This window comes from Balaenoptera physalus (assembly GCF_965194825.1).
Source record: "Balaenoptera physalus genome assembly, chromosome: 15".
In the NCBI taxonomy this organism is placed as follows: domain Eukaryota; kingdom Metazoa; phylum Chordata; class Mammalia; order Artiodactyla; family Balaenopteridae; genus Balaenoptera; species Balaenoptera physalus.
Window position 1 is genome coordinate 39,077,695 of NC_138894.1, and position 15,003 is coordinate 39,092,697.

At 44.5% G+C, this 15,003-nt stretch overlaps 1 protein-coding gene across 1 annotated transcript in view; it reads right to left on the reverse strand.

Moving 5' to 3' along the window:
• ANTXR1 (ANTXR cell adhesion molecule 1) overlaps positions 1 to 15,003 on the reverse strand; it is a 244,310-nt gene that overhangs the window by 59,872 nt on the left and 169,435 nt on the right. The window contains exons 15-16 of the mRNA XM_082426036.1: positions 10,320 to 10,415; positions 9,622 to 9,789 (exon numbers count right to left, since the gene is read on the reverse strand). Of these exons, the coding sequence (XP_082282162.1) occupies positions 9,622 to 9,789; positions 10,320 to 10,415 (264 nt within the window). The remainder of the gene's footprint in view (positions 1 to 9,621; positions 9,790 to 10,319; positions 10,416 to 15,003) is intronic.

Below are 15,003 nucleotides of genomic sequence, written 5' to 3' on the forward strand. Positions count from 1 at the left end.
TTCCCTTTTTTTGGGGGACTCAGGGAATTTGGCTTTGTAAATCATCCCACCCTCAGTGTTCTGTGCACTGATCACTCAACTCCTTGACAAATGAGGAGCAATGAGATGGGGCTGAAAGAAAAAGTAGCTGTTGAGGAAGTGTATTAATTAACTCAGCAGAAATCTAAAGCTCCATGCAGGGCAAAGGGGCAGAAACCACCTCGATGTGTAACACCAGGAGAAAGCGTTGTGTTTCTTTGAGGCAACAGATCATAGAGTGCTATTTAAGCACAAAATGACTAGATTCAGACTGTTTGTATTCTGGGGCTGCCCCTCACCAGCTCTGCTGCAACCTCGGACAAGCTGTTTCATGTCCTTAAGCCTTACCTTTCTCATCTTTAAAAAAAGAGATAATAATACTGTCTACCCTATAGATTTGTTAAAAGGCTTACAATTAGATATTGAAGTAAGATACTTGTCTCATAGAAAGTATTCATTCAGGCTTATCAACGATGGGGTAAAGTCATTAAAATGAAAAATTGGGAGTCTCTGTAGAAAGATGGAAATGAATGTAATGCGGAGTGTAAGAATCCAATAATTTGAACCTTACAAGCATGGATCTACCCGTCCTACATTTGGTGCTCCTCCAACTCCATTCCCCCCCTTTCCCTCTGGCTTCTCTGACAGTGTTTGATGACCCCAACACTCCACCAAAGCTGCTTCGCTAAGGCTGCCCACAGCCTCGCGGCTACCAAATGCCTTGGCCACCTGTGCCCTCAATTTACTTGATTCTTTAGAGCGATCAGATGCTCTGGGCCTCTCCCTCTCTGCCTGCTCCTTCCTTTCTCTCTCATGATCCTTTTCAGCCTCTTCTGCCCCTCCCCTCTGTTTACACATGATGTGCTGGCGTCCCCTTGCTGCCCCCCTCTTCTAGTCTCACCCCCAGGCTGAATGCTCACTTTGACTACTCTCACCTGGTCCCATGGGTCAAACTTCCACCTGTCTGCCCATGGCTCACACATTCTATCTTCAGCTTAGTCCTCTCTTGAGCTCCAGATCCAAATACCCACGGAATCTTAGTTGTAATATAAACGTATCACAGGTATAAAAAAACCAGACATCACATACTGAACAATTTTTCCCCAATCTGCTCCTCCTTTTTCATTCCCTGCCTTGGTCCATGGCACCACTGACATCCAGACGGGCAAGGCGGACACCAGAGAATCATTCTCACCTCCTCTCCCTCTGCCACCCCTTCATATCCAATTTCGACCATGTCTCTCGAATGTTCTCTCTGTCACAGCCCCCCGTCACCTCTTCCTGTCCAGCCCTGTCCCACTGTCTCCACGGCTACTGCCTTGGCCTAGGCCCTCATCATCTGTCACTCATCCTGAGAATAGTTTCCTGATTGGTCTTTTACCTCCAGGCTCCCAGTCCTTTCTACTACTTGATTAATAACAGATTTCATGGCTAGCTGGAATGGATGCTTTGCTGTTAAGAAAATAAACCAAGAGACATCTTATTAGCAGTGTGAATTTAGGCAAGTTACCTAACCTCTCTGTGCCTTGATTTTGCCATCTGTAAAACAGGAGGAGTAGTAGCAGTTTCTAATTTTGAGGGTGGTGGTAAGAAATGAAGGAGTGAGTGCAGGAAAGGCCCTTGGGACTGTGCCTGACTTGTGGTACATGCTTCACCCAGGTTAGCCCTTCAGGCAGGTGAGCTGCTATCATGAGTTGTCCTGGCCAAGGTGAGACCAGATAGTTTTGGTTGTACCCTCAGTGTTCTGAGTTCGGAAGGTCCCACGAATGAACCCGAAGTCCCCATTCTGTGTGGCACAGAAAATGATCTGGGTAATCTACCCATCCTATACCTCTTTCTACTCCTATGCCAGGTAGCTTTTTATGCAAGAAGAGCTGAAGTAAGCTTTAGAATAAGAGTGTTTATAACCAAGAAGAGGATAAACATAACTCTCAAAGGTCAAACAGAAGGGCACAACAAAGGGCCCTATGTTTAATTTTCTGAGAGGAGGCAAAAGCCTGTCATTTCAAGACAGTGGCTACTGGGCTTATTAATAACATCCCTTTAGGGCAACAAGAGCCTCAGGGGATTCTTCCAAGCAGTCCCTGGGCTTTACGCACTCCTCCTGGGGGGGAGCCTTTGAGTTGACTACACTATTTCTCTCAGATCTGAGTGTCCCGAATGCATGCGTCTCTCTTCAAGGTGCATGTCAAGAGACTGGTCCTCACTCCCGAAGAGAAATGCTTCTGTGAAGCTCAAAGATTTCCCACCATCCTGGGAACTCTCCACCAGGGTGCATTAGCTGACATTTACATATACCTTTCTTTCATAGGAAATTGACACACTTTGACTATAACATGAGAAATGTACCAATTCCAGGCTCCCAAACTCTACCTCAGCCTCAGACAATCAATACCTTTCATTCCACAAAGGCTGGCAAACTGGGAGTTCTATGTCAATGCTCGCTTTTGTTTCTTCCTAAACAAGAAGACTGTGCCAGGGAGGTTTGTGAGGCCCAACACTCAAAGCATCGTGGTGCATGGGCTTTGTGGCTGGGTTTCTTCTTTCTTTTTTTTTGAGGGGGGATGGAGGGCCAGGCAGCAGCTGTGTCTTCTCTTCTGGTTTGTCTGCCTCAGCTATTTGGAAGTTAGTCAGAGGTTGAGAATGTTGAGGGTAGTTCAACTTTGAGGGCTGTTAGAGACTAACACTAATTTTTTTACACCTTAAAATATATGGTAAATATTGTGACCCATGCTTCCATTTAAATGAAATAAATTAATGCGTAAGTTGGAAACTTTCCTTACACACACACACACACATACACAATCACACATGGTTAATTTTTTTTCTCTTTTTTCTTTTGGTCTTTGTTTAAAACATGTTTGGAACCATTCTAAAAAGTAGCCGGGGAGGGACAAAAAAAGTCTGTTGAATATCAACAGCACATCTGACAGCATTTAAGGCTTCGGTGTGTCTTACTAGGCTACATACAGCTTCATTCAGTACCGTTTCAACACTGAATGCTGCTTGATTACAAGGCTGAGGTGCTTAAGGCCGGGGATGACAGGTCCACCTGAAAGAAAATGAACAGAAGGCCACCCGCTCCCCGGTACTGCAAGCAGCACAGGCCGGTCTGCCGGGCCAGCCAGGTTCTGGCTTTTGTCCTTCCGCTGTCATTTCTGTCACTGCCAGTCACATGGAGGAGCTACTGGAAAAGGAGGAAAATCATTTCTCTGAAGGCTGCAAGCCTTCCAGCAAACCTGAAAACAGTCCTGGTTTTAATCTTTCTGGTGGTCATACATCTGGGCATTACTTAACTCGCCTGAAACGGTCAGTCCCAATTTAACGAGAAGCACGGGATTGCTGTAAAGCCAGGGGGTGAAAACTGAGCAAAGAAAAATTCAGGCCAAATATCGGAAAATTTCTTGATCATGAGCCTGGAATGAGGAAAGGGTGAAGTGTGGTCAGTGTGGTCGGTGCCTTAAATTAGCCTGGGCGACGGCAGGGAGCAGCCCACTGCGGACTCTTTCTCCCAGTGAGTTCCTGCGGGATGTGCTTAGGCAATGTGCTTCCCTGCTTCTCTGCTCCTCAAATCTGTTTCCTCAAATGCACGAAAGAGCGAGTCAAATGCAACCCGTTTAAAGGTGTATATGATTCTGACCACCTTCACTGGGGAACCAGGACTCTTCCCAGTACCTCCTGAAAGTTTTGCGCTGGGTGGAGGTGTTCTCCCTGTTTATAGTGGGGCAGGTTATCCTTCATGAGCTGCCTGCCCCTATCCACTCTCTGTGTTTCTCTGCCTTCCTTGCTCCATGCCTTGGAAGCCTGACCTCTACAGATGGCATCATCTAGCTTCCCTTTGGTTTGGCCAACAGGTGGCATCAGAGGGAGACGAGAGTCGACAGATGAATGGATAAAGATGTGGTACATATATACCATGGAATCTTCCTCAGCCATGAAAAAGAATGAAATAATGCCATTTGCAGCAACATGGATGGACCTAGAGATTATCATACTAAGTGAAGTCAGCCAGAGAAAGACAAATATCATATGATATCACTTATATGTGGAATCTAAAAATAAATTATACAGATGAACTTATTTACAAAACAGAAATAGACCCACAGACATAGACAACGAACTTATGGTTACCAAAAGGGAAAGGTGGAGGGAGGCAGGGATAAATTAATAGTTTGGGATTAACAGATACACAGTACTATATATAAAATAGATAACCAACAAGGATCTACTGTACAGCACAGGGAACTATACTCAATATTCTGTAATAACCTATAAGGGAAAAGAATCTGAAAAAGAATATATATATGCATAATAGAATCACTTTGCTGTACAGCAGAAACTGACACAACATTGTAAATCAGCTAAACTTCAATTTAAAAAAGAAGGAGGTAAGAGGGCAAGATGAGGGGCAGGTCGGTGCTTGTTCCTTCTACTCCCTCCCTGAGCCCTGCCTTCATTGGTGGCTGCATTCTTATTTATTTATTTATTTATTTATTTATTTATTGGCCATGCCCTGACACTTGCAGGATCTTAGTTCTCTGACCAGGGGTCGAACCCGCGCCCCCTGCAGTGGAAGCATGGAGTCCTAACCACTGGACTGCCAGGGAAATCCCTAGACTGAGGTCAGATTGCCTGACTTGAATTCGAGCTGCCATTTGTGTGTCCTTGGGCAAGTGACTGACCCCTCTCTATGCTTCAGTTTCTTCATCTGTAAAATGGAGATAATACCTCACAGGGTTGTTGTGAGGATTAAATGACTCAACACGCATAACATGCATGGAGGAGTGGGTGGCTGCATTCTTATAGGGCCGGGGTCTGCAAACATTTTCTGTACAGGGCCAAAGGGTAAATATCTTAGGCTTTGTAAGTCAAGAGGCAAACTCCAGGCTATTAGGTAGGTGCTGATATAATCATTTAAAAGTACAAAAAGCCATTCTTAACTTGTGGGCCATATGAAAACACGGAACAGGGCAGATTTAGATAGCTGACCCTCTCTGTGGCCACAGCTCCCACTGGGTGGCCTCTTCTCGGGAGCTGCAGCTCTCACTGATTCCACTGACACCCTCTCGCCTCCTTGCTCTTCAGGCCTAGGGATGTAACAGCTCTCACTGTTGCTAGTCCCTGGGTGCCTCACCATTGCTATGCAACGAAAAGTAGCCCCCGCTCTCTTAACCCTTCCCCAATCTGTGTCATTTCAACCTTCTTGAGGGTGCCTTCTGTTTCCTGCCAGGACCGTGACAAATCCGGTGAGAGGGTTCAGGAAGGGAAGCAGAGTTTATGGCACAGCATGAGGCTGAATATTTTGCCCAAGGCCTAGTGAATGTGTATAGACATTGTGGCTAGAATGCGGCTCATCGTGGACCATGCATTGGGTTAAACAGTGTGAAGGCTGAAGTTCTGGTAGCAAGTCCATTCTTTTTCTGGACAAACAGTGTACATTATGACTTTTGAATTCCTTTCTGTGCTTCTACTCTCAAACTTCCTTGTTCTCGCCCTTTCCTCGCCCACCTGCCCAGATACACATAAGATGACCTCTTTTGCTCTCCTTTCCTCAAAGAGATGGCAAGAAGAATGACACCTTCTTTGGATCGAGAGTACCTAAGTGATTTGTGTGGGTAACAGGAGAAAGTCTATCTGGCTTGATGCTCTGGGAGTTGTTTCATAATTACATTCCACGTGTCTCTTTAACAAGAGATGGTGGAATCCCTACTCCGTGCCAGGTACACTGCTGTTTATGGGTGATTCAAAGATGAGTTAAGCATAATTGGTGCCTCTGGGGGGTCAATCTGGTGGAGGGAAGACTCATAAACAGGAGCAGTTACACAAAAGAGCTATGGTACAACGAGTGTGCTAAGTAAGCCTTGGTGTGAGCTGCCCCAGCAGCAGGAGGAGCATTCACACTTTTCCTTGTCCTAACAAGGGAGTCCTACTGACGCTTAGCAAGCCCACCATCATCACAGGTTTTTTCCATCTGGTTTTTCTGGTGATTCCTTGACACTGTTTTCCAACCACTTAACATTAATCCAGCAGCTTTGTTTGTGGGAACAATAGACCCATGTGAAACCTAACATGGTCTCCTGGCTGAGACTCCCGACAAATCTCCGAGGCATGATTGTGGCCGCTTTGCCATGCACCACAGTTCCCGCCCTCAGGGAGCCTCCTCTGGAAGGCTGGCTGGAACCTTGGGTGACAACTGATTAACTGGGCTTGCTACAACCCAGGTCACTGGGCCCAACCCCCAAAGTTGCCTATCCGGTAGATCTGTGTTGGGGCCTGAGAATGTTCATTTCTAACGAGTTCCTGGGGGATGCTGATGCTGCTGGTACAGGCACCACACTTTGAGAACCAGCACACACACACACACACACACACAAACACAAAAACACACACACACACCCATACACACACACAGACACACATACACACACAAACACACATACACACACAAACACACACACATACACACACAAACACAAACACACACACACCCATACACACACATACACACACACACAAAAACACACACACACACCCATACACACATACACACACAAACACACACACACACATACACACACAAACACACACAAACACACACACATACACACACATACACACACATACACACATACACACACAAGCACACACACAAACACAAAAACACACACACACCCATACACACACCCATACACACACACAGACACACATACACACGCAAACACACATACACATACAAACACACACACACACACAAACACGCACACACACAGACACACATACACAAACACACACACATACAGACACATACAAACACACACGCATGCACACACACATACACACATACACACACACATACACACACAGACACACACACATAACACAGACACACACAGACACACACATACACACACAGACACACACACACATAACGCAGACACACACACACACACACACACACACACACACACACACACACACACACAATGACCAAGGCTGAAGAGCAGGGGCTGTGGAGGGAGCGACAACTGGGGCAAGGGCAACAGAGGGGTCTCACTTAGGGAGTTTGGATGAGAAATTTGAAAAGGGAGACGTCGGGGAAAAAAGGAGTTTCACCTGATGAGAAAAAGTGGGCAGGTTGTGAAAGCCAGAGAGCCTTTGAAAGCTTATCGTGAGACTGAATCATTAGGTTTGAGACATCAGGCCTGGGAATTTGTATTTTTAAAGCTCTCCCAGGTGATTCTGATTCTCAGCCAAGTTTGAGACCCTCTATATACTCAATAGCCAGCAGTACCTGGCACAGAGTAGGTGCACAACAAATACTCAATTGAACTGGCTCTAATTCCAAGTGTGTGTTGGGAGTGTTTTGAGATTTCTAAATCTAGCTGTCCATATCCTAATTTATTTTGTAAAGCTCAGTCCTAAACCACTAGTTAACAGATGAATAACATGCTCTCAAGCAGAAATTGAATTCTTCAAATAGAATGAACGTTATCTCAACGTCCAAGATTACAGAGATGAAAACCTGGCTCTTACCAAATATGTTGTATCAGTCACGAGGTACAGATTCCTGAAAACAACATAATAGAAAATCCCCTTTCGTCTTCGTCTCTGAGATTCTACTTGGCTCCTTCCTGTCTGCACATGTATGCACGCAACTGCATGTTCCACATTAGAAAATAATTAGAAGCAAACAGCTGTTAGTCAAGCAAGCCACATTTCGCCTACATTTTTCCAGAGTTCAACCCACTGCCCTGGGGGGAGGGGTGGCTTATCTAAAGAATCTCACCACGTTAAACACGTCAAACCAAAATGGAAATGCACTGAGATTAGTCTGAGCATGAGGTAGCTCTGAGGGGCAGAGACAACTACTAAGAAAGTTTCCCTCCACTGTTTAAAATGGTTATTTCTTTTGATTTCATGGCAGAAAGTCTGCTCTAAAATTAGCAAATATCTCAGCGAATGATGAGTGTTATTTTTGTTGTCACTGGCAGAAGGGTAAAGCTGTGTGTGTGTGTGTGTGTGTGTGTGTGTGTGTGTGTATGGGGTGGTGATGAGAGCTGGTTCTTATATTGAATCTTTCTCTGAGTCCTTGGACTTGGCATAGTTCTGTCTGCAGCACAGAACTAGAGGCCGTAGACCTGAGATGGAGCCTTGGGTTCCAGACCTGGGCAGAGCAAGGACTCTACCATCCCAGTTTTCCATGGCAGGAAACGAGGCAATGGGGACAGATTATGTCAGTCTTTTTAGCTACGATTTCCTAGTGCTCTCTGACTACTGGCTTAGTGTAGATGCTTATGGGCAAGACCAAAGAGCAAGGGTGTTGGATGAATCACATGAATTCAAAGATACCTGAACCTAACAGGAAGAGAAAAGAGGACTTTAGGAAGCATTAACTGCCTCCTATGACTTAAACTTCCCAATAAGTCAAAGAGGGTTTTAGTTAAGCTCTGGAGCTGTGGGGGGAAGACAGATGTTGGAGAAATAAGGCATTTTGCTCATAGCCAGGAAGAGTGAGTATCAGATCTATGGCCAACACAGTCCACTAGCGTGTCCTGATACACCATCACGTGGCTTGAATAAAGGGAGATGGGCTTATGTTATGGCAAGAGGAACAGAGATTAGGCATTAAGGAGAATCCTGCCATTGTTGTTAGACTATGGAATTTCCTACCAATGAAGTTACCAGATGTTACTGTAATTTATAATGATCCTCTGGGGTTACTGCCCAAGTCACTTTCTCCTAGTCCACTCTCATTCCACCACTTTGCCGTGGTGATTTTAAAAAGCCCAGCTCCCATTCCTGGGCGTATATACAGAAAAGACAAAAACATAACATGCACCCCAATGTTCACACCAGCACTATTTACAATAGCCAAGACATGGACGCAACCTAAATGCCTATCAACAGATAAATGGATAAAGAAGATGTGGTATATATATACAATGGAATATTACTCAGCTGTAAAAAAGAATGAAATAATACCATTTGCAGCAACATGGATGAACCTAGAGATTGTCATACTAAGTGAAGTAAGTCAGACAGAGAAAGAGAAATACCATATGCTATCACTTATATGTTGAATCTAAAAAAATTATACAAATGAGCTTATTTATAAAACAGAAACAGACTCACAGACATAGAAAACAAACTTATGGTTATCAAAAGGGAAAGGAGGCAGGGAGGGATAAATTAAGAGTTTTAGATTAACAGATACAAACTACTATATATAAAATAGATAACCAACAAGGACCTACTGTATAGCACAGGGAACTATACTCAATATTTTGTAACAACCTATAATGGAAAAGAATCTGAAAAAGAATATATATACATGAAACTGAATCACTGTGCTGTACAGCTGAAACTAATACAACATTGTAAATCAACTATACCTCCATTAAAAAAGCCCAGCTCTCACCTTGATATTGTGGAAATTGAGAAAGCACACACTTATACTTTCCAAGTCCATGATTTTAGAAATTTGTTTCTTTGTGATAAGCTGGATTTTGGTTTGATATTTTATCATCCCAAAAGATTCTGATTCTTACTATGTAAGTGTTTTAGGAGGAGTGAGGGTGGGTTTTTGAGTAGAAAGAGGCACACCTTGATCGGAGAATACCACTTCCGGGGGGACGAGGGCCTGCGCATGTTGTTGTTGAGATTTCGGGGTTCCGGGAATTCATACTCCTGCTCTGGCATCTTGACTCTTGCATTCTTTGCCTTCTCCAACTTAGCACCTTCTTCTGTGGAGCCCTTTTCTCCCCAGCGAACCTAAAATAAATAACAACAACAACAAAAAAAACCCAAAATGACAAAATAAAATATGATGGCTCTGGAGGACGAGAATCACAAATAACTGTACGATGTGCTACCCAGTCCTCATTTCCTTTGGGTTTTGAGGGTCAGGGAAGAGCGGTGGTGTGGAAAAAGGGAAAGGGGGGAGGGCTAAAGGAGCAGAGAAAGGCAGCGAGGGGCAGGGATATTTGGGGGAGGAACTATCCAGGCTGTGGGGACAGTACGTGCAAAGGCATTGTGGGCCCAGGCAAGAACTTTGGATTTTATTCCAGTGAGAGAAGAAACCACTGCGGGTGGGGTTGAGCCAATGAGTGAACTGCTCTGACTCACAGTGGGCAAGATACAGGAGTGCACAGGTGAAAGGCTGTACCCGCCATCTCTCCATCTGATGCCTCACAGTTCACACCCTCATTAGACCTCAAGTGTGAGTTTTCACCAGTTCGCTTTGGTTTTCCGTCCCTGAGTAGTCAGCACATAGATATGAGTACATGAAGCTGTCCTCTTACCTCCATCCTTTTAATGCCTCCGACGCCTCGCCCACCATAATAAGAGGCATCTACCGTAGGCCACTTTTTCTTAGGCAGACCATCATCATCTTCTTCCTGCAGAGAGATTGTGACACATGAAGGAAAAAGCACCACTGCTCTATGTATGTGTCCACTACCGCAAAGCGGATAGGGGTAGACCGCCTGGGTTAAATCCCAGTGCTACCGCTTCCTGGGGCCTTGAGAAATCACTTAACCTACCTAAGCTTATCCTTCTTACCTGTAAAGAGGGAATACAGAGCAGCACTACGTGGTTAGATTGTGGTGTATTCTTGGGACCCGTGCTCTTCTGCATCTCTACTCCTTTATAGGGTATCTCATCTAATCCCATCTACATGTTAATGACTTGTCGATTTACATCTTCATCCCTGACTCCTCTGAACTCCGTTGACACGGACATCTCCTCCTGGGGGACTAATCAACATCTCAACAATACTGCATCACAGCCATAGACAATGGACTTGAGGACACGGGGAGGGGGGAGGGGAAGCTGGGACAAAGTGAGAGAGTGGCATTGACATATACACACTACTAAATGTGAAACAGATGGCTAGTGGGAAGCAGCCGCAGAGCACAGGGAGATCAGCTCAGTGCTTTGTGACCACCTAGAGGGGTGGGATAGGGAGGGTGGGAGGGAGACGCAAGAGGGAGGAGATATGGGGATATATGTATACGTAGAGTTGATTCACTCTGTTATACAGCAGAAACTAACACACCATTGTAAAGCAATTATACTCCAATAAAGATGTTAAAAAAAAAAAGAAAAAAAAAACCAATTTATTTGGCTTCATACTACAAGATAAAAGCACAAAAAATAGTTGTTCTTATAGACATAATTCATCTGTTTTACAAAGAGCCTCTTTTCTGAGATTTTTAATAGTTTTTGAAATTTGATCTGAATTTATAAACATATTGGATCCTGATTTTACATTGGTATATATATGTATAATGTTTCTTCAAATTACATTTTCCTTTCTTTCAGTAATTTTAGCTGTGCTATTTAATGAATCTATTACCTTCTTGAAATGGAACCAGACAAAATATTGTGGAAAAGCATTCATGTACTTGATATATTAAAGAAAGTGAAAAATACAAGGATAATATTAAAAAAAAAAAAAAAAAAGAAGTCCTGATTTCCCCACCTCAGACCTGCTCCCCCCATAGTCTTCCCCCCTGCCTAGGATTCACTCTTGAATTCTCTCTCCCTCACTGCCCCTCCCCCACCCCATCTCAATTTGCCAGCGAGCTCTGTTGACCCTACTTCTAAAAGATTCCAAATTTGTGACTTCTCCAACTGTACCTCCATCACCACCTCCACCACCCTGGTCTCAAGGCCCCATAAGCTTTCTCCTGGATACTGAGGTGGTCTCCTAACTGACCTTCCTGCTGCCCTCTTACCTATGATCCATGCTCCACAAAGCAGCAGAATAAATTCCAAACCCTGACTCTGCCCTGCGAGCTCTGGCCTTTGCTCGCCTCTCCAGCTTTCTTCCTTACCACGCTCCGCTTCTCTCTGGCCCTCAAATATTCTGCATGCATTCCTGTCTCGGGGACTGTGTACATTCCCTTGTCCAGGAATGGCTTTTCCCCTGGTCTTTTCATGGTTGGTTCCTTCTTATCACTCCACAGAGAGGCCTTCCCTGGACATCCTTCTCAAGTAGCCCCAGTCTCTTCGTCCCATCAATCTGTTTTATTTTTATTTTTAGCTCTTATCATGGCTTGCTATTTATTTATTGTCTGTCTCTGCACACTGGGATGTAAGTTCCAAGGAAACTTCTGGTTATTTGTCGTATTTACTATTCTCTTCTCAGCTTTTAGAACAGCATCTAGTACGTGGTAGATGCCCAAGAATTATCTGCTGAATGTACAAATAAACTAAATGAGATGATTCAAATAAAGCAGTGAACTCAGTGTCTGCAACTTAGCTCAGAGACAGGAAGTTCGCACTGATTATATTTTTCAAGATGAAGGAGCTTGTAAGTTTATGGATGGAAAAGGGAAGGATAATCAGCAAAACTGTTCCTCATCTTGGCACTGTGATTATTTCTGTTGTGGGGAGAAAAACTCACCATCTACGGTCCTGGATGGGCTACAAGGTGGTGGCGTAATTTCCCTCCTGGGTAGGGAAAGGAAGCTAAAAATGGGGTCAGCAAAGCAGCAGGATGAGCTCAGAACAAGTGGGCCTCCTACAGACTTGTGTTGGAGGCATTTGCGGAGGCAGTAGAGTCCCATGTGGGGCCGTCACTGTATGGAAAAGGGCATCCCATGCACGGGGCAGGGTATAAAGCACGGGTCGGCAGAAGAGAGATCAGAGCCAGAGGTGACAAAGCAAAACAGTTACACGTAACACATTAAGCCTCCCAGGGTGGCCTGCTGTGCTTGCAATAGGCAGGCTTCTTTTTAAAAATTCAAAAAAAACATGAATACATCTAAATGACAGTGATCACCGCTGACCAGAGGACTTGCAACATTCCGGCAGGTGAGCAGAATGGGTCAGTCTCTCTCTGTGTCTCTCTCTCTCTTCAACGTATACGTCCTTCTTGGACGTGGGACTGTGTGCCCTGAAGGCACAGTGGATTCTGTTGACCCTTATATTTTAAATCTTGCACAGAGCCTGGTGTACAGTAGGTGCTCAATATTTGCAAGTATTGAATTCACGATAACCACAGCTGGATTTATGTACCCTTTACCGTGTATGTGCCGGTCACTCTTCTGGGCGCTTGACATGTATCGATATTAAACCAGTTAGCTCATCTTTAATCTTTCAAACCTACATGTTGTCAGATAAATTTAATGGGTAAGACAAAGCTCTTAAGATGTATTTGGATCCCTTACAATAGAGATCTGATAATTAAGGGACCTGGGAAGAAAAGGCCCAACAGACAAGAAATTGTCTCAAAGGTTTTATCCCGTTTTCGTATTTCTAATAAAATTTGGTTTCCAGAGATGAAAAATAAAATAAAATAAACCAGTTAGCTCACAAATAGCCACTGAGGTAGTTGGTGCTATTACACCCATTTTACAGAGAAGGAATAGAGAGATTAAGTGACTGAGTCACCCAGCTTGAATGTGGTGGAGCTGGATTTGAGCCCAGGCAGCCACACTCTCATTTGACTGTTTCTCAGTGTTGACAAAATTCAAGGTTTTGTCCTTTTTTGTTTTGCTTTTCCAACCATTTGATGCTTTCAAATAAATGCTAGTTTTCTACTTCTCAACCCTTGTAGCTGCTAATTTTGAAGACTTCTGACTACAAAACATGGCAAAATAATAAATAAAAACAAGCAAAAGCAAAAAAAAAAAAAAAAAAAAAAAAAGATCCAAGCAAGAAAATACTATAGTTCACAGTACTTTACCTTATGATGTAATTTCAGAAAGCTTCTGATGGTGATGTCAGCCAGGAACTTTATATGGTTAAACTTTACCACCAGAGTGTGTCTGTGTGTCATACATGAAACATGGCTTCAAAAAGCCTGGGCATGCCTGGTCTAGTGCCTTGTTCAAAGGACTTAACTGAAATTAAGTCACCCTAAACTGAACGTAGCACCAAGAATGTAAGAAACTCCAAGAATGAAGCTGCTCTGATTCTTTAGGGGGCTGAACAGGTCTTATGAGTCTCCTAATTTCTTAAATGACAGGAGCACAAACGTTACAGACCATCTAATTGAGCCTTTTCATTGCACAGGATAGTCAGATCCAGAAAAATGAAGAGAAGTTCCGATCTGGCTTGCTGATGCCTTGTCCGGGATTCCCGCGATATTTGCACACGGAACGCCCTCCCGCTCATCTCTTCCCGCCCCGGGGGCTCTATTTCTCCGCGGTGCCTGGGTACCCAGGCTGGGCCGGCCTTCTGCGCATGTGCAGGGCCCACATCCCAGACGGGAAATGCCGAGACTGCAGCCCGCTCCACGCGTTCCTGATACACCAAGCCTGCCTTTTATCCCCTGACCCGAGCTTGCCTGCCAAACTCAAACAACAACAGCAAAAGACAACACAGAGGCCCAGGGTTTGACCAAAGGGAGAGTCAGAATTTCCCTGCAGTTACCATGGCTCTGTTTACATATTCTAGAGACGGGAGGGTTTTGCAATCTTCAGAAGAGAAGGGAATCTTTGATGTGTTTTTTTCATTTGGCCAAAAATTGATGGAGTAAAATCATAGTCCCCAGCAATTCCACTAACAGAATTGGCAGCACCTGAGGTGAATTTCTACATCTAATCAAGTATAAGGGCTTTGGGGGAAGTCCCCCTCAAACTGCCCGTTAAGGATGTCACAGGGAGGGGAAAAACCACCAGTATGATAAAGGGAGGACAGACTGGATGAGCTGAATTGCTTTGTGTTAGCAAAGCCGTAGGAATCAGGGGTTTGTGGGCGGTCAGCAGAAGATGAACAGAAGAGTGGAACTGAGCTCCAGAAAACTGCCAGCCCCTGCCCTGCCCCCACCCCCACCCCCACCCCCTGAGACGGCCAGGAGAACCTTCCAGGAGTGGAATGAAGGGGCTTTTTAACAGTCTGTCGGAAGTTATTAATTGGCTGCACTGTGTTGTAACCCACTCATACTTTTAAACCTTCAGTAAAACTCCCTATGCAGATGGCTTTGTGCCAGTGGTGCCTTTGGGGGATGGAGGGATCTGGTTTGTTAGATGGTAT